The 25,391-nt window shown below is 39.1% G+C and overlaps 1 protein-coding gene across 3 annotated transcripts; it reads right to left on the bottom strand.

Annotated features, from left to right (window-relative positions):
- Positions 1-11,824: 11,824 nt before the first annotated feature.
- dnajc21 (DnaJ heat shock protein family (Hsp40) member C21) lies at positions 11,825-25,190 on the bottom strand. Of its 3 annotated transcripts, none has more exons than XM_047371760.1 (12): positions 24,807-25,190; positions 23,535-23,628; positions 23,321-23,444; positions 21,111-21,242; positions 19,515-19,819; positions 19,246-19,427; positions 17,359-17,452; positions 16,119-16,283; positions 15,935-15,980; positions 15,686-15,819; positions 12,402-12,486; positions 11,825-12,225 (listed from the first exon to the last, which is right to left on the bottom strand). In XM_047371760.1, the coding sequence occupies exons 1-12, from the start codon at positions 24,901-24,903 to the stop codon at positions 12,064-12,066; spliced, it is 1,620 nt and encodes a 539-aa protein (XP_047227716.1). In that variant the 5' UTR covers positions 24,904-25,190; the 3' UTR covers positions 11,825-12,063. The 3 variants fall into 3 exon arrangements, with proteins under 3 accessions (XP_047227716.1, XP_047227717.1, XP_047227718.1); XM_047371761.1 differs by having other exon boundaries at positions 12,402-12,483; positions 24,807-25,189; XM_047371762.1 differs by having other exon boundaries at positions 19,261-19,427; positions 24,807-25,189.
- Positions 25,191-25,391: the final 201 nt, after the last annotated feature.

Here is a 25,391-nt window from a genome sequence, read left to right as displayed (position 1 = left end):
TGCACCTATGAAATCCTGTCTATAAAAGTTATGAACAGGACCGGTGACAAAGGGCAACCCTGCCGGAGTCCAACATGCACCTGGAACAGGTCCGACTTAGTGCCGGCACTGCGGACCAAACTCCTGCTCCGCTTGTAGAGAGACCGGATGGCCCCTAATAAAGGGCCCCTGATTCCATACTCCTGGAGCACCCCCCACAGGGCATCACGAGGGACACAGTCGAATGCTTTCTCCAGGTCCACAAAACACATGTGGACCGGTTGGGCAAACTCCCATGAACCCTCAAGTACCCTGTAGAGGGTATAGAGCTGGTCCAGTGTTCGACGGCCAGGACGAAAACCACACTGCTCCTCCTGAAGCCGAGGTTCGACTATCGCCCAGACTCTCCTCTCCAATACCCTGGCGTAGGCCTTACCAGGGAGGCTGAGGAGTGTGATCCCCCTGTAGTTGGAACATACTCTCCGGTCACCCTTCTTATGAAGGGGGACCACCACCCAAGACTGCCAGTCCAGAGGCACTGTCCACGACTGCCACGCAATGTTGAAGAGGTGTGTCAAACATGACAGCCCTACAACATCCAGAGACTTGAGGTACTCGGGGCGGATTTCATCCACCCCCGAAGCCCTGCCACCGCGGATGGTCTGGTTAAAAGAACAATTCTTTGTTTCATCAATTGTACCAAGTCGTCCTGGTTGTGAAGCAGCAAAACAGCCCCAGACCATCACACCACCACTACCATGTTTGATTGTAGGTCTAATATTAATTTTCTTAAATGCTGTGTTTACACTAGATACACACTAGATACACTAGTCACACAACCTCCAAAAAGTTCCACTTTGTCTCGCTAGTCATAGACTAATTTCCCAAAAGTCAAAGGGAAAATTTTTTTTTTTTACAAATGTGAGAAAGACCTTTATGTTCATGTTCAGCCGTTGTTTTAACACTGACCTCAACTGAGGCAAGAGAGGCCTGCAGAACTACAGATGTTGTTCTGGTTTCTTTAATGACCTCCTGGATGAGTCATTGATGAGTTCCTGGAGCAAGTTTGATAGACCAGTTACTCCAGGGACAGTTCACCACTGTTCCTGTTTTCTTCATTCATAGATAAAGGCACTCACATTGGTTCACTAAAGACTCGAAGCATTACAAATGGCGTTATAACCCTTTCCACATTAATAGATTTTAGTGAGTTTCTTCGTCACCTGTCCTTTAATTTCTTTAGACGACAAGATGTTTTTGTTTTTGAGGTCTTCTAACCTACTCCATGTTGTCACATAGGTTTTATTGAGGGGATTTTTTGGATTTTACAGGTCTTGATTCTACACTATATTTGAACCCAAAAACTAATAATTATCTAAATTAATTCACGATTCAACAATAGAGGTGATTAATTTCTTATGATAGGCCCAAGTTGGTTTGAATAGCGTTTTTCCTTTTATCATTAAACCAGCATTTCAGCACTGCATTTTGTATTTACTCAGGTTATGTTTGCCTGATATTAAGATACGTTTGATGATGTGAAACATATTTAGGTTTGATTAAAAAAAGCAAAACCAGAAAAAATCTGTAAGAGGGGAGATACATTTTCATAGCACAGACGAAGGGTCTGTACGTTTTTAACAACTTCTTGTTCATTTGCAAAATTCATCGTAGAATAAAGGAAATACTATCCTACAGAATGCATATAGCCTTTACGACAGTACAACTGAGACTGAAAACCATTTAAAACTTCAGAAAGGATGCTGTCCACTTGTCTCATGCTAAGTGTTGTTAAGAGTCAAGTCCTTGACTCTTAACAACACTTAGCAAATTAATTTTGATCAAAGAAGCACTTTATGATATAGCTATGTACAGATTTCTGAATTTTACCTCCTCAAACATAAAGTATTAAATTTCATCATTAAAAAAAATTCATTCCATACGGGTAATTATTAGATATTAGATTTAGATGCCTTTAAGTTCAATATGTTTGAATGTGCCAGTGTAAAAAAAACGGTCAGTTTTCCATTTTGTTTCACTTACTGGTGCAAAATCCCACTCTTTACCTGTATTTCCATTACAATCTGAAAACGTTGATCTGTTTTCCAAGCCAAATTAAAGCATAAATGAGAGTAGAGTTTGAGACACAGATCCTTGAAAAATAATTGGACACTCATTTGTCTTTTTATTCTGGACATTCCTGTCATCCTAGAAGGACTCGCAGGGAAAACACTGATAGAAAAAAGTTCAAGTTTAAGTAAGTGTGACCTGAGAAAAGCAAATGTGTTTTGAACATGACACGTTTCCAATCCATCACCACACAGCTGGCAGTTGTACTTTAAGACACTTCAGTAGCAGCTACGTGTCTGAAAATAAATAGCTGGACTGATTTCTCTCTTGGAAGGAGAAAAAGAGCAACACAACCTTAAGGTTACAGATGTGGAAACTGTCAAGAAAAACAGAAGAGGTAGTGAGTTGGTCTCAGAAAAACGCACTCTAAATAAATAACAAAGAAGCATAACCTTCATGATTAACGGTTGTCTTCAGATCCTTACCAACAACAAAGAAAGCAGTCTGTAAAATTACAAGGACCATGATCTCATTTCCTTATTGTGAATGATCCACACTTACAGACAACCTTTATGACAGTAGAAGGAGTGCATCAAGTGGGTTTCTCATTCACTTGCTAACTCTTACAGTGCTTTAGAGGAACCAAGTTATCCTCATGGTAAAAAGGAAGGACAACCTCTTTATAATCTAGGCTTTTACATACAGTTGAAACAAAATGTTCACATACAACACACTGTATCAAAGACACAACTTTTTCCTTTCACTCAGACATTAAATCAGACTGTTTTAGCTCAGTTAGGATTAACTAAATTTGCTCTTTTTGCTAAACTCCATAATAACTAAACATATTTTTATTTTAGGGAGGAGAAAGACTAACAGCAATATGGTAAAAAGCCTAAATTATTGTTTTTTACCGTGTCCTGTCTGGCAGAGTAGCACTCATTGTTGTTTGAGTGCGAAGAAGCCCAACAGATTCAGTTTCACAAGTGGAGCATTACGGCTAACGCTATAATGCTCTGCTTGATATTTACAAAATAAACTTAGAAACTGATTTGGGATTCATTTAATTGCAATGGACAGAGATGGAAACGAAAATGAACAAAAGAGGTAAGAAAGAGAGAGAGGTGGGGCAAAAAGGAAAAAAGGAGAGAAGGAAGAGAAAGAAGGGTGAAAAGAATGCAAGATAACACCCTAGAAGACTGCTTCTACACCAGCGGAAACATAAATAACAACAGCAATGTTACTGAAAAGTGCACAGTACTAATGAATGTTAGATGTATTTAGTGGTAACTGCAGCTCGATATAGAACATCTGTGTATCTGATAACACCTGAATCTATACACCTGTGGGTGTAAGTGTGATCGTGCTTGTGTATATAAGGTTTCTCCATAAAAATATACAATAGCAAGTGTGAGGAGCCACAGCCCTGTCCCTCTGGACCCGAGACAGACACGGAGGAGATCTGAGCCACAGACATCCAAAGGCCCCCCCACAGCACGGGAACCCCAGGAGGACCACTGGCGAGACTACCACAACCTCCCAGAGAAGAGCAGAGGAGAGCCCCAGGGGAACTACCCAGCAGCCACAGTGCATAAGCCCCTGGGAGCTGCTGCAACGAGCCCACAGGCAGCCGTCTATGCCGGATCAGATCCAGCCATGGAGTGAGCCAGCACACACCAAAGCACCCAGCCCTGGACACCGAGATCCACCAGTACAACAGTGGGCAGAGACACCAGCCACTGGCAGGAAGTGTGGTGGGTAGGAAATAGGCCCCACATTTGATGGAGGGCCTAATCTGATCCAGGAGAGGGAGCAGTCCAAGACCCAACCTGACACAAAAACAGGCACACAGTCACAATCACACATTCCCACCCTCATGCGTACACATAAAAACACTCACACCCAAAGACACACAACAATGGACGATGTCCAATCACTCACACTCCCCATACATACTCTATACTCCCAGGTCCAGGTACCGATACCCCAGAGGGGCAACCAGCCCCAGGACCCAGGAGGTGGTCCCCTTCCTTCAGGGGTGGAGACAGACAGACCGCCCCAGCACCAACGCAGACTAGTGCTGGCACCACTTTAACCTGAGCGACCCCGGCCCGCAATCACCCTCCATCCGGAGAGGGGGCCACTTACAAAAGGTGGGTCTACCTGGTCCAAACGAGCCCACCAACCAGAGCCATCCCGGGATGATGATATGGAACACAAGCCCCGGACCCAAATGCCATGAATCCTCTCCCCACAGGAGCACAACCCCACAGATGAGCTCCACCCCTGAAAAACCAATGAAACCACATTCACACAGCGCAAGCTCCACACACTGCCCTGCTCCAAGCACTCCCACCGTATCCTGCCCTCCACCACACAGCGCGCCGCGATGGCATAGCAGGGGCCCCACGCAACACCACCCTAGCCTCCGCCCACAAGTGCAACAGAGCAGACACCATCAATCACTGTACTTACAACGGACCTCCCGAACCCAAACCAAGACAGTACAAATTTAACCGGCAAGTGGTCCCTGGCCATCGGCACGCATCCGGGACCGGCGTCCCCAACCATGTCCCCTGCAACTGCACAAACACACCATAACATCACAGCTACGGCAACAACAGTGTAGGGAGAAGCACCAACCAGCTCAGCTCCACCGTCACCGCTCTCAGCCGATCCAAATGCCAATGACCCCACACCCAAAAGAAGGATAAAACCCCTCCACGCCACCCTGCCGCCCCGACCCCCCAAAAAACCTAAATTCAATTGAGAATTTATGTCAAGATTTGAGGATTGCTTTTGCAGACCCTCTCTATCCAGTCTGAATGAGGTTGAGCTATTTTGTAAAGAATTAGGAAAACGATTCAGGTGTTAGACGTATAAAGCTGGCAGAGACATAGCACAAAAGACTTGAAGCTGTAATTTCAGTGAAAGTACCTGAATACAATGACATGTCACACTTTTCAGAATATCATTTGCAAAAACGTTTTGGATACCATGTATCCTTTTCCTCCTGCTTCACAAACATGCATTGCTTTATGTTGTTTTATCACATCACATCTAAATAAACACCATGTTTTTCTGGTTGCTCAATAACAAAAAGTGAAGAAGTTCAAAGAGTTTGAATGCTTTTGCAATAAATGTTAGTTTGATACTCTTGGTAACGTCCATGGAAAGGTTCTAGAGACTGGTATAATGTTCCATTCTCTTACCTTTTTATTCAATGTGTTTCAGTGTCTCTGAGGAAAATGGTGCCTGATGTGAATCTTTGCTATCTACCACTACCTTCAGAAGTGAGCAGAGGTTTAAAGCATGTTTTTGTCCTTCTTTCGTTCTGTTTTTATATAGAAAGAAGTACAGATTTAACTAAAAATGTCACAATGACATTTCATGAGCTACATTATGGGTTAAAGAAGAAGAACCAGAAACACTCACTTTTCCAAAATGTCCTTTGTATGTATTGATCGGTATTGGGGATGGCAACATTTTAACCACTAATCACTTCCCCAATTTGCTAAGTCCCAGTTTTTCAACTGTTATTTCATTGTAACCAACATTTTCGGGAGCATATTTGTGTTTGCCTGCGTCTCATTTCAGTATTTGAACACTCTAATGAGGATTTGGTCAGAAATATTTGCTTCAACATAATAAAGGGCACAATAAATAAATTATTACAAATATTAATTAGGTTAATCAAATCAGTTTGGTTGACAACCAAAAATACGTGTTACCTTTCAAAACTCTGCAAAACATTTAGTTCATATGGACACTTTTACAAGTTTCCTGTTGGGTTGAAATGGGAAGGAAGCTATGAGGTAAAAAACAGGTCAGAGGAATACTGCCTTTTCAGCAAAAAGCCACTAGCAACGATGGCATCATCAGGCTTTGGTCATCTTTCTGAATGAGCTGTTCTTGAATGTAGTTAATCAAAAATAACCACCATCTCTGAAAATCGCTGAAATGAGATTTGGACTATTGCTATAAAGGAAAGAAAATAAAGAATAATCTGTCTATTTTGAGGTTGGAGGTGATGAGGATGCAACTGTCCATGCTGCAAAAGGAAACACTGCGACATCCATAGTATTTCTTTTGGATAGCATCCAAGACTCTGTGCAGTGAAGCATTTGTTTTTTGTTTTTTTACCAAAACTGTACAAACTCAAACCCCACTAAAAATCTCTCTGTGGATCTTTTGAATAAAGCTGCTATGTAAAACAAGAGCGTTGTGCAAAGGCTTTTATATCAAAGATTTTTATCTAAACAAGATTTTAGGAGGTTGTTTGCTTTTCAGCCATGGCTGAAAATAGCCCATCCAAACAAAACTGTAACCGAACTGTACATCTATAACTAGTCTGAAAATTGTAAATGCATTTTACTAACATTTTCTGATAAATACTAAAAAGAAGTTCCTTGCAGGTTCTTGTGGTTTTGCAAATGTCTAAATGTGGACTCTACAAGGCCAATAAGTGCTTAGTTGCTTAGACACAGATGGGAGTGAGCAAGTGATTCAGGGTGCTGTATATATGTAGTTGCTGGGATCCATACAGCTTTTTTTCCTTTAATGTTTTGCTCATGCAGTAGCAACCCCTCTACAAGCATGGACAGGGAAGTTTCCACAGTGAAAGTGGATTGAGTACACCCTGTTGTCTGATTATTATTCAAATTTCTGATCCTGATCATCCAGTTGCGTGCAGCTGATTTTATATGGTTACGTTCACACAAGCATGACTCGCCCACACACTGTAAATGCTCTGCAGCAATATGTAGGTGGTAAAAACTGAATATTTAGTAAAAAGAAATGCGCATAATGCCCTTATACAGCTTTCTCTTGACAAAAAAATACAGTAAATTATAATTTTCTTAATTTAAAACCAAGGTATAGGGTAGGAGGGTGAGTCAAACTTGTTAAATAGGAATAGGTTGATTTGTGCTCACTTCAGAGCACTTGTGGAGGAATCGCAATCATTTATGCCAGTTTCCAAAAGATGATTTCATTCATTAAGGCAAAAAGAGAAGGGGAAACTTCCTTCTACTGTTTGCATTGACTGGCAATGAGTCTTTTTATCGCTGTGGAGTAATTTGGGTTAAATCCAGCCACATTGGTGGGGTTTTAAGCATGAACAACCAGTTTCTGGTCATGCCGCAGCATTTCAATTAGATTTAAATCCAGGCTTTTACTAGGCCTCTCCAAAACATTTTGTTTCTTTTCTTTTAAGGTAACAAACTCATGGTCGGACATTCTCCCATGGGACGTAAACCTTCTGAAAAGTCAGTCCTCAGAAAATCTTCCCAAAGTTCTTGGGGATCATCAAGATGATCAAGATTTTTTCTAATGTGAGACTAGCCTTCGTGTTTGTCATTGTCAGCAGTGATTTTCACCATGGAACTCTCTTATAGTTGCCATTTTTGCTTAATTTCTTCCTTGATTTTGAATCATGAACACTGAGGCAAGTTCTGGGCTCTGTTGTGACCACCTGGGTGATCATGTGTTCTTAATTTCTTTAGAGGGCATGATGTTGCTTTTAATGATCCTTTGGCCTACTTCATGTTGTCAGACAGGTTCTCTTCAAGTGATTTCCTGATTATACAGGTCAGGCATTAGTCAGGCCTTGGTAAAGTTAGTGTAATAACGCAACGTGGTAAATCACAGCTGATCCATGATTTACCAATAGTGGGTCAGGATGGGGGTCAATTATATTTTTTACACATCGTCAGCTTGATTTGGATCACTTTTTTCTGTTAATAAAATCATTTATCATTTAGAAGCTGCATTTTGTTCTTGCTCATGTTACTTCGCTCTGATATTAAAATTAGCTTTATGATCTAAAACATTTAAGTCTGACAGAAATGAGAAACAGCGAATAATTTTCATGCCACTGCATTCATATTCCTCTTATTGATGTAGTAGCCTCCACCCGCTCAGAGGACCTGTGTTTAAAGTTCTGAAAAAAGTAGGGTTGCTAATTTAATCTTTTTATTATAGCAAACAAAAGACTTCAAGGGCCAAGACATTGTTTGCACTGTATGAATCAGACTCAGGCAGAGCCATTAAAAAAACAAACACATCAACCACTTTGGCTTTGATTAAATTAAACTGTAATCACTATTTTCTCACCTGTAAACATACATACCCCAATCATACAATGCAACAGTAACTGCTTAGGAGGAAATTCACAACTTAAAAGGTATTTCACCTTTTATTCAGAAGACAGCTTACATGCATTGTGGTCTGTTATAGCTACAAGCCTCTTTATGTCAGCTTTGCGACACAAGAGAGATTTTTTGACACAGAAAACTTCACAAAAATCTATGTGAATTAAGAAAGACGGCAGCGGGCAAATAAAAGCAGTAAAGCCATTGACAATTAGAGATGCTTATTGAGAGCATGAACTTACTCTATAGCTTTTATTCCTCATGCAAGCAGCAGTCTCACCACATATGTTATGATGGCCATCCCTTTTGTAAACCTTTTCATTTTAATCTGCATTAGATTTCTGAGCTATTTTCAAGCTCAGTATCCCACACACTGTGTAAGGGAACTGGATTTCTGCTCATCAGTCATTATTGTTAAAGGATCTCATCCAGCATCCTTTCCAATTTATGGCAATGGCTCTAGAAAGTCAGATATTTCAGACATTTAACTTTACTGCTGCATATCTAAAATACAACAAAATCAAAGATTGATCAGTTAACTAGAGTATTGTTCAGCAGCATCAAGTGGATGGTTTTTATTTTTTAGATTATACTCAACAAAAAGCAAACAAGTCAGAAACCTTCCAAAATCTAGATATGTCCCACATCGGCCCTGGCCCCTGCTGATTCTGTCAAAAACATTTCGGCATCACAGAAACGACTGCTTTTTTCTGTTTTTATAGAAGGATTCCGGGAATAAAAACTCTAGCAAACCAATGGTGAACTTTAAAACCTGTTCTAACTAAAATTCCTTTCACATCATAAAACTGTTTAATAATGTCAGAATCAATAAATACATATCTAATATTAATCTGAGAGTGAATCTTGTCACAGAACATTTAAATACAACCTATCCTCTGTAATAGCAAAGCTAACTGTGAATTATTGCCAAAGTTAGAACTTGATTAATGAACATTTTGTTCTATTGCAGGTTTTTACTGGTCCATGTAATAATTTCAACATTTGAAATTCTTTGAGGTTCATGTTACAAACTCAAAATATGCAAAATACAACATGATAGTTCTATAAACCATTTTCAGGCTGTCTGTCAGTGTTTTAAAGTTGGAATTTGATGAAAGCTTCTTCTTGTGGTTCCATGAAAAGGTTTTGGCTTAAATATTTGTTCTGTTTCTGTTTTTTTTTTTTCCACATCTAAATATTTTATATATTATGTTTTACCAAGTTCACTGCTGAATAAATTTTAAAGAAATCAAGTGCTTGGTTTTAGAGTTGACAAGATTTGCACGAGTCACAACTTTAGTGCTGAAGTCAAAAAACGGGTCAGTGTGCGGATGGTGTAAATGCCATGCTGTAGGAGGAAGAAAGCAAATATCTCAGCAGAAAACCCAAATACCAGATAAAAATGTCTGTTTATTTTGTTGCAAAGTATATCAGAACCTTATATTTTTGTGTACCAAGTTTTGATAACATTTAGGTCTTCAATACGCCATATTTATTTATGGAAAAGAGCATTCGCCTTTAGATGAACATTTCCACTATGTGTAGCCTGGAAGCAAAGATTTTCCTCTTGTAGATTAGCGAGTAGGCATTAATTGGTAAAGACTTGGGTTTTCTTTAGAATTATTAACCATAAACCTCATAAGAAATCTTTTTAGGTGCGATTTCAAACTCCCTGAATGGACATCTTAATCTAAATCATTTATCTAAGAAAACCCAGTGGGAGTGGGTGAATTGTGGACACTAAAGTCAATTAAAGTGGCACCTCATCACTACATAGTACTGAAAAAATTGTGTAGTAGAAGGAAACTTCACCCAGTGGTACTTATTTACATGGTGGTGGCAGTGTCATGCTGTGGGGATGCTTTTCTTTAGCAGTAAAAGCAAAGCAACAGTTGATGGGTGGATGATTGAGCTAAAAAAAAAAAGGTGGAAACCTGATAGAGTAAGCATAAAGCCATCATACTAGAAGGGAATCATTTAGATCAAAGTTTTGGTCAAGTTACATTTAAGACTTTTTTTTGGCATAAAGACTACTATGATTTTACTTTAAGGCTTAAATGACCCAAGTACCTTAAGTTGACTCACTAACCTAAATCCAGTTAAATATAACTTTCCCAACTAAACGTTTTGTGTTTCTTGGCTCTGGTATGTGACTTCTTGGCTTTAACGCTGTTACCTAACTTAACACCTTTTTAAAGTATACAGTAAACGTCTTATTGGTGAATGACAGCATGTTTTGGCTGCCTGTTGAAAAATAGCAACAGTGTGTGTCACTTTTGATTGATTTAATTGAACAACTGACTATCATATTTTAAGGCTTGAACTCCTACAATAGAGTCTGAACAAGCGGAGGCTCGGTTATTCCTTTAGGATTTTCCTTATGTCCAGAAATGGGGTGCAGCAAGGCTCTGTATTGGGTCCTCCTTTTTACTCCTTTATATTAATGAACTTGGTCTCAAAGGATCAGCTTTTGTTGAGGTCATCGAATCACTTTTCTAACAGTTGAGCACCCGCTACATTTTTATCTTTGCTCTCCATAGCTCTTTGTCTCCTTATGATGAATTCTGCTGTACAAATTGAAAGCTTTTGGCATGAGGTATACTAAAGGACACCCGTATTGCTTAGTCATTGGTATCATTACCTCTAAAACTATTTGTGGTCATCTGCCTACTTATTTTTGGTTTGATATTACTGCAAAATCTCAATTATTTGTTACATTCTGATTTTTATGCCTTCATTGAACTTGGTAAAGGGGTTCTATCCGCTGTGTCCCACTTACATGGAACAATCAGCTGGTTGACAGGAAAATTATGATGTTTAGTGCTTTTATTTAGTATTTCAGACTGACTCCATGTATTGTAGATGTCCACTTGTAAATTATCATCATATCTTGTTTATTACACCTTAATCCCATTGAAAATCCGTGGCTAATAAATTGCTGTTCAGATGCTTTTCTTTGTGTTTGACTGAACTTGAGTTACTTTGCAACCAATAATACATTTTAGTTGCTACATGTCCAGAGCTGGTGGAAACAAACCCCGACTCGCATTGGAAAATGGTTCTACAAAGTCGGGACGCAGGGCTGCTGGAATACAAATGCAGGTCCGTTTTCAGATTTGGATCGGTAAAACATTTTGGAATACATGTATCCTTTCCGTGTCATTTTTATGCACTGCCTTTATGTTCAAAGGGTATGAATACTTATGCAATGTATTGTATGCATGCATAAAACGTTGGATAGATGCTTTAGTGATAGTGGAGGAAGGTGTTTGCACCCGCATGTACCGAAAACAAGCTGATCAAAGTGCCAGGAATTGAACCCGGAAACACAGTCAGCCTTCATCTTTACATCTGTACATCTTTTTATATAACACATGCAATTATTAACTCATTTCTTTTGTCTGTTCTGCCATTTATAAAAGAAGCTTTTATTCTTTTACAGCAACTTACCTTTTATTCAGCCCAGGGAACTCAATCTGCACCATTGTGATAAGAAAAATGGACTTTTTTTTTCCAGTTTTAGTTTTTCTTTTAATTCAGTTTATATTTTAATAAACCAACCTTTTCTGCATTCAATGTACACACATGCACTGACAATGGATCTGCAACCTTGTCGGATGAAGTATGTTTAAAGGTTTTATTTTAAAACTACATCTTATTTCACTCTCGCTTATTGAACTTGTAGACAGAGGTTTAGGGGGCTTTTTTGACTTAATTCACATAGATTGTGAAAATACCGATTTCTCCTTGATTTCTGGTCACAGTTGAAGCAGCACAGATCCAACATAGGGAATAAATGTGTGAAGCAATGCTTCACCAGTTTGTGTCGGGACAAAGTCTAATCAGCCCTGGTGAGAGTGTGTTATCTGTTCTTCCTCTTCTCTTTCCTGTTCTTGCTCATGGAGCTGTGAGTAGCGCTTGCAGAGAGTGCAGTAGCATGGCCGCTGGTCTTCAGGTGGTCAAACAACTTGTTTCTTGTGGGGAACTCGTCGTCGCAGGTAACACAGCGGAGGTTTACTTCCTTCTGGAATCGCAAACAGGAAAAAGTAATTTAAACTGAAGCCACGTTTTCACCCACAGAGGGATTTCCATTTAGGCCCAGAAAGAAAGAGAAAAAGACAGCTTAGGAAACATATGGAGTAAACGCAAAGTGATTATAAAGGGCTAAACAGTATGTGAAATGTGTTTTATTGTACGTACCTCAGGAAGCTGCTCGGTGTGTGATTTGGCGTTCTTTGGTTTGTCTTTTCCTCCCCCCTTTTTTCCTTTCGTCCTCTCGGAGCTGCTGAGACAACATTTGCGTGACAATTAAAGACCTAATAGTAAACTGCAAGCATGTGCCACAAAACATGTCAAAAGAAACTAATAGAATAATAGAATCAAAGAGCCTTTTCTAGGCCTCATTCTGCATCTGATATTCTCCAGGCGTTTTTGTTTTTATAATGAAAATAATCTGCAAAGATTACTCTTTCTCTTAAAATGCTTCTCCAAAATAAGGAAATTGTAACACGTTACTGACACTGTCCATGCACAGACAGGTCTTTCTTTACAGCCTCCAATAGAAAAAGGTACCACAAATGTATACATTTTGTATAAAATTACAGGTACTCACACTTTTACAAAGAGCTTCAAGTACTTGAATTTAGGTGCTTTTTTAGTGCAATTTACTAAATGCAGAGTTAGACTAAGGTCTTGTTTACACGACAACGATCCAATGAGAACGGGAAGTTTATTTACGATTCTACATGACGTTTTAATTACAATCTCCGGTCATGTGGCAACAGTAGAGACCATTGATATATATCATTCATGTGAAAATAGTGTAATTTCCCTGAAACGCCACTAGAAGGAGGTTTGTTCTTTGAGACTCTAACATGCGCCAACACTTCCTGCTTAGTAAACGGGAGAAAATAACCACTTTATTGGAGAGCCTTGTTAGATTTAAAAGAGTCAGCAGCACAAGTAATTACTCTGCAAACCTTCATTGTTATTGTTGATATCTTCGTCTTCTGTGGGTTCTAAACTGGTCGGCATCCATTATGTTGTGCACATACTGATTTCAGTCATGTAAACGAGCAGTAGAAATGCCACTAAACTTTTCCATTTTCACCTGAAAACACTGTCGTGCAAACAGGGCCTAAAAGCATTACGGTTACAGTAAACAAAGGAACAGTTCAGTCCCAAAATCAGCCATACCCCTGGCAGGTTTGTAATTCAAATAATTTTTATTCAACTAAGAACTTTGTTTCTGAAGCCTTATGAGACAGGCCACTTTAAAAAGTTAATAAAACAGTAGTATAAATGTCGAAATAAATAATTTTTGTTTTTATATATTGAAAATAAAAAACATTTAAAAATAACAACAATCTAACCCTTCCTAAAATTTCTTAACCAGCTTCTTGCATGTTTCCACAGGCACTTTGATGGTTCATCTTTGGTGAAGAGCCTTGGCAGACCTCCTTGCCATCACCATAATTTTTAGTTCCCTCTACAGATTTAAGTCAGGTCTCTGGCTGGACTTCTCCATAACATTAATATTCCTTTCAGTCAGAAGAAACATGTTGGTACAGTTAAAATATTATTTTAAGCCTAAATCTGTTCAGGCTCTTAAGTTGTAGGGTTTTACGTCTCAGGACTTGTGTCAGGATCACACAACTACTCTGATATTAAATGACAATATGCCAAAACAGAAACGTGAAAAACTAAACACACAAGGATAAAACCGCTTATAGAACCATGTTCAGCAGCAATATGCTGAAGGTTTTATAGCATTAGAAATTTTTAACCTTTGCATTGCCACATATGCAGCTTTACATTGATCTTAAATTCTTTCATCTCAAAGATTTTCCCTAAAACTGTTAAGGTCTCAAAGCAGTTTATGAAAAGTAACAACTTCAGGGTCATGACCTGAAGTTGTTTGTTTTAATGCCCGTAAGTCCATGTATTTCTTTGACATGAATGGTCTTTGTTCTGCTAGTTAACAACTCTGAAAGCTTTTGAAATGACCCACAATGCATTTATCAGTTATAACCTTTTGATTCTTAAAATTTATTCATTATTGTGTCTTTTCCCACTTCGAATGTTTCAGCAAATTCTAAGAGTCAATATTTCTTTCCATTGAATTTGACCGGCTGGCTTGTCCCTGCTTTGTGGTCTCCTCCCAGTGAAAGTAGGTTAAATTGGTCGTGCTGCCATATTCCATATCCACATATATCCTTTATCGTGGCAAATCTATCAAAGCTACACTTGTTCAATCTTTTTCTAATTGCACTGCCATAACAATTAACATGCTAACAGATAAAATCACGGTTCGCTACATATCTCAGTTATACAGTCATAGTTTGGTATGTTTTAACAAGAAAAAGAAACAAAAGGTATATTTTCAAATTTTCTGACTATTTGATTATATCAATATGTTATAGCACATATAGCAAAAAGGGGCTGGTATAGAACGGACCGAAGATTTGATTTGGACAATTAATAAAATCATTGCACATCAAAAAACCCACTTAAATGGTCAAGGTTGTCATTTAGGACTTTTCAAATAAGACTGTGCCAAGCAAGACATTGTTAAATTGCCTGCTGCTTTAACATATAAGCCATCCAGTTTACGAGTTTCACTTGAATGCAGCATAAAAGCACACCTGGTGAGTGAACAATAGATGGACTGGCTCGTCTGGAGACAGCACCTTTGCATGGTCGCATGTCTGCTCCTGTAAATCCTGCTATGGCATTTGTGATGTTTGCATTCTGCTCGACTTCCTTCCACGTCTGTAATTATATTCACAGTGAGCTACGTACCTTATTGCTGTTTTAAAAGGCTGAGCTAATGCATTTTTTTCTCCACCCTCGCTGAAGCTGAATGAAAAACGCTAATGCTTCCAAACATTCGTGACATGTAGCAGTCCACATGCCCTGCCTCGTTTGGTGCTGGTTTTTAAAGTAACGCAGCAGTTGAATTCAGCATTTAGATCCACACCTTATAGTTACACAAAAAAAACAATGCTGAGCTGAAGTGACTGTACCGAAAATTTGCAGTGGAATAAACGTACCATTACACCTCAGAAAGCGTTTGCAGAAGGTCATTGCTGATGTCTTACCACCCTGGCAATGTTTCAAAACACATCCGTATGCTACAGACCATCAACTGGCTTCTATTTTCTCTTTAAATTCCTATTAAAGAAGCAAAGGGCTACTTATTTCTACCCACACAGTTGTCTCCATGCCTCTGCTGTTTTTGTACACTTTTTTTGAGAACCTGTTAAAGAGTAAATCATTTTTATACCCTTATATGTGAAAATGAATGTAAAAGGGTTCATATTTTTCTACCTGCCTGTTTCATATATGATCAATGTTGGTTTTCATTCTGTGATGGTTTATATTTGTTGGCTTAAAAACAGGAAACCAAAGTAGCCGGCATCATGGCAGTTGAGTTCTTTTCTTTTTAATATGTTTAATAAATTACTGCAAAAAGCTCAACTGACCTTTTGACTTCTGCAGAAGGAAGGTCATCCTGCTGCTCAGGCTCTGTAGGATTTTCTGACTTCTCAGGGGCTTCTTCCTCACAGGTGGCTTGTGTGGGGGGTATCTCCTCCTCCTTTCCCTCCAGAGTAGTTTGCTGTGCACAAAAAGAGCATCAACGGGATGCAGCAAGTGTTGTGAGTAACTTTCCTTCTCAAGGTTGACACTAGCAAACATAGCATGCATGCAGAAATAGGCACACGGTTTCCCACCTGTACTTTCTGTTGTTTCTTTTTCCTCTTTTGCTTTTTTGACAGCCTAAAGACATGGAGAGAAAGATGTCAGTGAACTAAATAAAAGCTAAATAATTATAATTAATTACCATGCTCCAACAGCCATGACCACAAGGTGAAAAGTGTTTTTTTTTTTTTTTTGCCAACTCATGAATAGATTTACTTTTGCCTTGGCTGTTCCTCTTCCTCCTCCTCATCCTGCAGGTCATTTTCATCCTCTCCATCCTCCTTTCCGTTCAAGCAGAATGAATCGTCCTCTTCCTCCAACTGTTGCCGTAGCAACACCACCATCTCTCGGTGCTTTTTGGACTTTTCATGGTTTTTCATGCTGCAGAGCAGAAGCAAAAAAACAATATTTGGGAATGTGATTAAGAAAGGAAGATGGACCTGGATCATAGAAAACATAAATCAGACCATTTAGGAAACGCCTTCACTAATTTGTGTGTTAGATTTGTCTTCAGTGGTACTAGTAAGTACCAATGTACCTCTGTTTTTCCTCAATTATATACATAAGTAAAAAACATAAACACCTTCACAACAAACAGAAAAAAAGATTAAAACAGCAGGGAGCCCAACGTTATATTAAGCCAATGATTTACAGCGCCTTGCACAAGCCCACACACCCCTTAAACCAATCCACATTTTTACGTAACAGAACATCCAGTTGTTCATAATATTTAAATGGAAGAAAAATTACATTTAGTTTTCAAATTTCTTAAATAGAAATCTAAAATCCAGAATATCAGTGGGCTTTCTGACTGCTTCTCTGGCTATTTATGTCCTTTCTTGGCCTGTTGGTTTAGGTGGGCAGCCATGTCTTGGAAGGTTTGGAGTTGTGTTATGTTGAGATGGATTAAACAGTGATATGTGATGCTTTAATAAATGTAACCCTGCTTTAAACGTCTCTGCAACCTATCCCTGACCTTTCTGTTGTGTTCCTAGCTCTTTATGATGCTGTTTGTTCACTAGTGTTCTTCTTAATTCCTTAAAAACTCTGCCGTTTTTACATTAATTTTAAGTGAAAAAGGTGCACTCAATTTACTAAATAAGTGACTTGTGAAGGCAACTGGTTGCACTGAATTTTATCTTCAGACTTTTATTTGTGAAACAAATTGAAAACATGCATCCCTTTTCGCCTCCTTCATAATTATGTGCTACTTTGTGTTGGAAAATGACATAAAATCCTAATAAAACACACTGGGTGTTTGCAGTTGTGATAAAATGTGAAAAGGTTTAATGGAGTATAAATACCTTTGCAATGCAGAAGAGATCCGAGCCGTTCGTTTATGAAGGCGATGTGGAAATATTGTATAACCTTCAAATTACTGCATTTAAACCCTTGAATTATTGATCTGAGTGACGTCAAGGGAGTCAGGTGTGTGTGTGTATGTGTGGAAACTCACGCTTTATCTGATTTGAAAGACTTGTCGCAAGCTGGGCAGTAGAGATCATCATAACAGTCAATGGCGTGGTCATCTTCATTCGGCTGCTCAGCATCTGTCACAGCACAAAACAGAAAAACAGCACAGATGACAGCGTTATTGCCTCACGGCCCATTTTAACATCACCTTCACATAAATGTCACCAATGCTAACAACAAATTATGAAATGCATTTTAAATGCGCTCAATGAGAACATAATTAAAGGCCGCTTGTGAACCTCAAGTTAGATTTCACTGGATGCGATAGGTTTACAGGAAACACGTTCATTCCTCCAAGCTGAATTTCTCCTGCTAACAAGAAAGAGATATTCTATAAATATCTGACTGAAAAATCCCCACCATACCTGTTGAGATTCATTCAGGTCTTTTCATTTTCCTTTGCAAAAGAAGCGGCCCTGGGATGACTGTCTCTTACTTTATGTGTTGCTTTTAGTTGAACAATACAGAAAGCGTTAAATCATATCACCTCCTTCAGGACTACGCTACGTTTTCAACAACTTGAAATCTGTCCTCAGTTATGAACATAAAGTACTCGTAAAGCTGTCATCATAATGTTATCGTAGTCTGCGTTTTATTTTATTTTTTCTATTACACTGTTACTGTGTGAGGAATGTTCTGTGTGTTTTGCTAAAACCACAACAAAGAGTGTAAGAGCAGAGGGTGGAGGAGGTTTCTAGCTGCTGGATCGGGGACAATTCAAACACTAATCCGTGAACACGCACAAAAGAACACAACACAGGAGGTTTAGATTCTTGTTGATGTTTTAGGGAAGCTACATAGCAACTTATGCGTTAAGGTCGGCCAGTTCACCCAGGCGGCTTCCACTTTATACATGAAAACAAACCAATTTGTACCGAACTATTTATCAGTTTATAACTCCTGGTACGTCAGTATTTTAATAAATTGTGGAGATAAATAATCATAGAAATGCAAATATCATATTGCTTTCTTTTACATTTCACCCTCTTTCCTTTGATTGTTGTTCTGATCCCTGTTTGGGCCCGTTGATCCTATGAAATATGATAAATCATGCTATTTCCAGGCAGTAGAGTATGAGCAGACTAGAAATGTGACTGGTTTCAGTTCCTAAAATGTGCCCAGTTAACTATCGAGTTCTTTTAAAAGAAATGTTCACATTTTGATATTTAATGTTGTTTGTTTATCTCTGGTAAATAAAGTGCCTTATTTACAGGTCAACACCAAGAATTAACCTTGTTTCACTCATTAAATACTGATCACTGTCATGTTGCAGGGTCCAGTTCTGGTTCTGCCTTATTTTCTTTACCCATAGAAACAGTATAAGTTGTGATGAATTATATGATGGTGAGCTGGCTAGATCCTGCTGCAACTAACCATCCACAAACCATGACACTTCCTCCTCCATGCTTCTCACTTGGTATGAGGTTCCCTTCAGGTACTGCTGTGTTTATATCAAACATGTCCTCTATTTTAGTGTCCTAATAACTTCATTTTGTGTCTTACCAAAAAATACATTTCACATACAAATGACCAAAACAAGAATGATAAATGTGAGAAAGAGTAAGAATATAATTAATAAAAACAGCATCACACCCTAAAATGCTAAACTATTTAAAAGTAAAACAAGACTTTAGTTTTATTAAATTTATTGATATTCTAGATTACCTGGACCTGCTTTATGGTGAGGACATCATCTGTTTTTTTCACTTTTACAAAGTTTTTCACTTATTAAGGGAAGGACAGATGGATAAATTCTGAAGAAACTCCTAAACTGGAGGGTTTTTTACCCCATCGGCGTGACTGCTTAACAGGGTATATTTTTGTCAAATCTGGATACAGCCTGTACATGTTTGAGAGGCAAAACACAAACCTGTAGTTTCTTTACCTCCATCTCTTTCACTGTTTTTCTGAAAAGTGCCAACATCCACATCCTCTTCCTCACTCTCAGATGCATCTCCAAACTCCTCTCCGTACTGAGCTTCAATCTGCTGCAGCTCCTTCTCCAACTCAGACATGGCGGCCCAGCTCTGCTCCTTGTACTCCTCTGCCAGCCTTGGATTGAAACACACAACACAGTGAAACTGAGAAAGGAAGAGAACAACAGTTCGCATCTGTCCCGACACTTAGATCTCCACCTACTTGGCCTGTTTGAGCTTCTGCTGCCGCCTAAGCTCCTCCATCTTCTTGATCTTCTCAGCGTTCTGCTCCTCCACCAACTTCCTGTGGGCCTGGACGCGGCGGTCCCTCTTACGGACGAAGGCCACTAGCTGTCGCACAAGGTCATTGCGCTCCTTCCGAGCCTTTTCCCTGGTCTTCTTGTTCTCCTTCTCCATGGCCCTTTTCTCCCAGCGGTTGGAGGCCTGCCTCGTATCAAATTCCTCCTTCCAAGCAAAGTTCTTGCGAGTGCAGAAGCTCTGCCAGTAGGCGTAAAATACATGAACTACCTGTAACATGGAAAAGGAGACTGGTTAAAAACACAATATGGTTACAAGCTTTTCAAATTTGAACCTTATGTAAAGTAAATTAAAACTGCTTCTTGTTATATTTCTCAGATTTTCCACGTGTGTACAGCAAGCAGAAACCCAGTCTCTATGAAAGTTACAGTGCCACTAGAAAGCATTTACACTTCTTAACTATTTTCACATTGTGTTGCGTGACATACTTATTCTAAAATCAACCTACGGTGTGTACATAAACACCCACAATCTTTTCATAGATTTTTGTATATTTATAACATTCAAACATCACAGCTACATAAATATTGACATTCTTTTCTATGACACCTAAAACTGAGCTCAGGTGCGTCAGATTTCCATTGATCCTCCTCATGATGATCAAATGGGCTCCATCAATTGAAGCCCACATGTGCTAAACTCTGTTGATTGAACTCGATTTGGACTAGAGCATACTTGTCCATATAGGGTCTCAGTTGGTACAGCATATTAAAGCAGAAACCATTCAAAAGAGACAAATGAACTATCATGCCAGAGACCAAATTGTGTTAAAGTACCAATCAACAAACAAAAAGACAAAATAGACGAGTGCTTTGACTAAATATCAAGCCATGGGTGTGAATACTTATAAAACGCGACATCAACAAACATATCTCAATAAAAATGTGTTTAAATTTGAGCGGCTTTTTCTCTTAATAAATCGAATCAACATTTGAAAACGTTTGTATTTTTTTTAAAGTTATTTTTAGGCGCTAGTGGCAAAAACTTCGTTTTTTTGACAGTAGATAGGCAGGAAATGGTGTGGAAACAGCAGGTTTAGGAAGCGCAGAAAGCATCAAAGGGCCGGGATTCGATCCCCCGACAGCCTGTGTCAAGGACTGAGGCTTCCATACATGGGTTGCATGCTTAACCCCCTACGCCACCAGCGGTGCGCCCAAAACATCTGTAGTTAAGCTTCTTTTGTAATCTGACACATTCCACTGTGGAGTGTGGGGGGTAATTACTTTTTCACATCACTGTGAGATTTTCAGTTAATTTCAACACATTTTTACAAAACCATAGCAATGCTGATAGCAGTCATGAATCTGAACATAAAAATCATTTTGTTCATATATTTACATCCCTAAATACATTACAGTGAATCTGGATGGTGAAAGACCAGACAATGAGAGTTTTAAAAGTTGTTACATTGTAAAGACGTACTGAGGCCTGTTAAGAGCGCTAATGGGCTGAACCATGGGGACGACCTGGGGACAGACGTTTTAGCGTGGCTGCAGCTTACTGTATCATAATCGCTCTGAGAATCTCCAAAGGGAGGAAACCCTTCTTCCTCTTCCTCGTCGTCCATCCTGCTGTGCTCCATCTCCTCCTTAACAATGGACTCAAAAAGATTCCTGTACACCGTGTAAAAGCCCTGGGGAGAAAAAACACCAAAGGACCCGTAAATTAGAAATTCAGTGTTCTGAGAGGCACGAGGAATTTCCTTTCCCACAGCTTAATGGCAGTGCCAGCCTAAACATGGGATGATGCTGATGAAGCTGGGTGCACACACAGGGGAAGAGCTAATGTTGTTTCTGTCACGGAAACCTCTCTCACGGGTGCAAATCCACTTCCCAAGTTGACAAAATAGCACCGCCGTTACAGTAGTGGTGAGTTTAATTAGACACTGAGCACTGAAACTCCAAGAGTTTAGAGGAGTTCATCAAAAATTCTATCTCTGCGTTTCATGAGGTGACATTCAAGACTAACAAATACTCCAAAATAAAACATCAATGTGTCCAACATAATGTAGTCAGACACTACAGGCATGTTTCCTTCATGCAACGCTGAACCTTTATCTCTGAAATATTCCAGGGCAGAGAAAGTTTCTCCTCCTCTGTAGCCTGCAGGACGGGCTGCAGAGTGTGTGTGAGGAGAACGAAAAACCTTTTGTTATGATAACAGGTCATGGTTTTCAGTCAAAAAAAAGTATACTTGTTTTCTTTTTCATAGCGACTTCAGTTTAAGTCATTTACTCCAAACTTATTGCAAAGATGAAATTTCCAAATTTTAAAGGTTCAAATTTCCACCCTAGTTACATTTGCGGCAGACAGATGAAGAGAAGCTCTGACTGGAATAACAACCTGATCTTCTAGAGCCATAAGGAATTTTATTTTTATAACGGTGCTTACACTTTGAGACAGAATAAAAATCCCCTCAAACTAAGAAGGAATGTGTAACAACAACAAATGTTTTATAAATAAAGCTCAAGGCCACGTGTCCCAAAAGTCGCACTTAGCTTCTGATGCACAACATCAGAAAAACATGTAATTACGAAATGACTGCTGAGCATTGTGATGATTTCTTTTCAAACGTTACAGTTTCTGTGAGCTTTAGGACCTCAGCCACTGGTTTGGTCAACAGGGGCAGTTAGAGACCAGTCAAATGAGCAGATATATTACATCCAACCAGTCCTTTTCAATTGTAAATCTGCAAACACTGATACTGCAATGACTACTGCGATCAGATGAATTGTGCAGGTCTAATACCAATTCATTTTTCTTGTGCTTTGGAACATAAGGACAGCAAAACATTCGGTTTGAGACCAAAACTTACTACGTCGACTGTGAGATTTATTGCTTGGCTGAAAGCAGATGTCTGATTTCAAACTCCTTTCAGTGAAGTAAACCAAAATATGAGCCGCATAAGAGTTTAAACTGGGTTCTTATGTCGTGTTCGAATTGTCTCAGAAGGCGGAGCTCATCTTTATGAATGACGTCACATCTGAGTTGAATGTATTCTAATTTCTTCACATTTGTCATGTCAAAATGTCCTCCTTGTCCAGTCTCAAATATTCAGATCAGTCGGTTTTAAGTTAGACAAATCTTTACTATAAATCAATGGCAGTGGTCATGCTTTAAATACTTCACCTACAAATATCACCAACTGTAATGACTGATTCAATGCTTGATATTTTAGATGTTTGAAATAGGGAGTAAAGTCTGGAAACATTAACATTTGCCCATATAGCCATGGAATGGAAGAACGCGCTCTCTGCTGGCCAAATGATAGAATGCAGGTTTATGGAAGGAAACCAGTGGCTACATTGTGTACTGAAAGTCCAAGAAAGGGTTGTAGTTTTGTTAAATCCCAAACCTACTATTAAATAAAGTCCTAAAAAGATTTTGAAAACTGAAAATGATAGAAAAACAACTGCCACTATAAAAACAAAATAAAAGAGCAAAACAGGTGTAAGATGTCTGAAGGCTGACATTTGTTTGGAATATTTCAATAAAATAATACACACAGTATCTCATGCACATGTTCAGATTCTCTGTTTATCAGAAATTTATCAATTAATGGTCTCTCGAGTTTCTTGCAAACAAAAAAGCAGTAGTGGATAAACCATAAAAAAACAAAAAGGACATTTATCCTGCCTTAGCAAAATGTTTTCATGTAACTGCATGCACATACAAACATCGTCCCTGCAGCCACCACTATAGAAGTACAGACCTTCTCATCATCTCCGTATCCGGAGTAGCAGGTCACTGTGAAGTACTGCAGCAGGTCAATGCTGTCGTCTTCATAATCGCTGCTAAGGCCTCCTTTCAGAAGAGCTTCTCTGTGATTGTCGTACCTGGCCCACAGGAGGAGAACAGAGCGTCAGTAAGAGTCGGAGAGCTGCTGCAGCTTACTGTCGTAGAATCAGGAGGGAGACTGAATTTACCAGGCTCTCTCTTGTGGATCACCGAGGACATCATAAGCTGCTTGAATTAGCTTGAACTGCTCCGCGGCCTCCTCGGCGTTCTCCAAGTTTTTATCTGCAATATTTCCGAGGAAAGACACTTTGAGAAATGAGATTAAGTATTCCACCCCATGGAGCTCCATCAAGCTGACTGGAGATAGAGCATCAATGTGTCAACACTTCAAATATAAACACACAGATATTCTACTGACCTCCGGAATTCAATATCTTAATATAATATACTGTTCAAAATTGGGCATCGTAGTCAGGGATTTAAGGCATTTCACTGTTTTTAATCTGTTTGCACTTCCATTGCCCACCATCTCCTTCCAGAGGGAAGTGGGAGTAACCAGTGCATGTCCAAGGAGGGAGAATTGAATCGGGATTAATAAATGTATGTGAGAAGCTTTTTAAAATGTTTGCATCATTAGGAGTGAGAGGGTAATGTCACTTAAAGTTTGTATTGGGGTTTAATTGTTTAGATGTGTTAATATGTTTGTGTTTACCTTTTCTGGCATTGGATGGAATGAGCCAGAAAGAGTGCCAAATAATAATAATAAACCAACATACAGCCTAGACTGCCACTTTCTCCACAATGGATATTTTACTATATATGTGATGTGATGTTTTCTTTGAAAATGCTGAAATATACAGTTGAAATTAGATAGAAAGTCCTAACATCTCCATCTGGACTTTCCCAGCTTGTGTAAAGGCACAGTTATCTTAGTCTATGTAAACCTCTGATAACTAAATCCTTTCTCATTATTTTGGCATTTAGCAAAGAAAATAATTTTGGTAATACCAAGAGACCAGAGGATTTAATTTAATGTGAGAAACTGAGAAAAAAAAAAAAAAGGTTTTCGCGTGTTTTTATATAGTGTTTGTAATATCTGGTTTCAGGCACTTCATTTAAAGCTTAAAGATTTCTCCAAGACACCAAGTCTGTTGTTGTCATTTATCGTTTCCTGTAAAAACAACAATGACATCACATCGCTGTCAGAGCCGAAGCCCTACATGTTTCAAATGTGTCTATGCTCCAACGCAGCCATTTCAAATAACTGAAGTACGTCCTCAGCATCTCATTCGGATCTTCAGGAGCCTGATAATCAACCGTTCGTTTGATCCAGGGTGTTGACCGAAGGGAGGATTTAAAATATGCAGAACGCCGGTTCTTGAAGATTGGAGTTGGCCACCTGTGTTATACACTGTCTCAGGACACACTGACATCTGGATGCTGACATGCATGCAGCTCACCTGGGTGCCATTTCAAGGCTAATTTCCGATAGGATTTCTTCAGATCATCATCTCCCGCGTCCCTTTTCACTCCCAACACTTCGTAATGACACCTCATCGTCGTGGAAACCGCCGCACGTTGGGATCAATTACACTGAAAACACTCACGTTTCCCCACGCGAGGCTAATATTAGCATTTGGTTAAGTGTCCCTCTATTAAAAACTGTTCAACTATATATATATAAGGACCTTACATATTAAAATATGAGATCCAATGCTTTTCACTAACAGACAGCCTTTATACACGTCTATGTTGTGAATTATATTGCGTTTGTCAGTCCACAGATGCCGCTAGTCCCTTCTTCGTAGTCTTCTTCGTCGTCTTCTTCTTCTTCTTCTTTGCTGGGTAAGGCAGAGTAGACGCATCAATGGTGTGTTGCTGCCATCTACTGTTTGTTATTGTCCAAGTGAACTATACAAACGATCTACGCTGATCCCCTCTCCTGCAGACAGGGTCAAGTGTTAAATGAATATTATTACTCATTTCATCCAGCTCGTCTTATTAACGTATTTGTAATCATTTATGAAAACGGGGAAAAGTTCTTC

This window comes from Girardinichthys multiradiatus, chromosome 8, assembly GCF_021462225.1.
Source record: "Girardinichthys multiradiatus isolate DD_20200921_A chromosome 8, DD_fGirMul_XY1, whole genome shotgun sequence".
In the NCBI taxonomy this organism is placed as follows: Eukaryota; Metazoa; Chordata; class Actinopteri; order Cyprinodontiformes; family Goodeidae; genus Girardinichthys; species Girardinichthys multiradiatus.
This window is presented reverse-complemented; position numbering and strand designations above follow the sequence as displayed.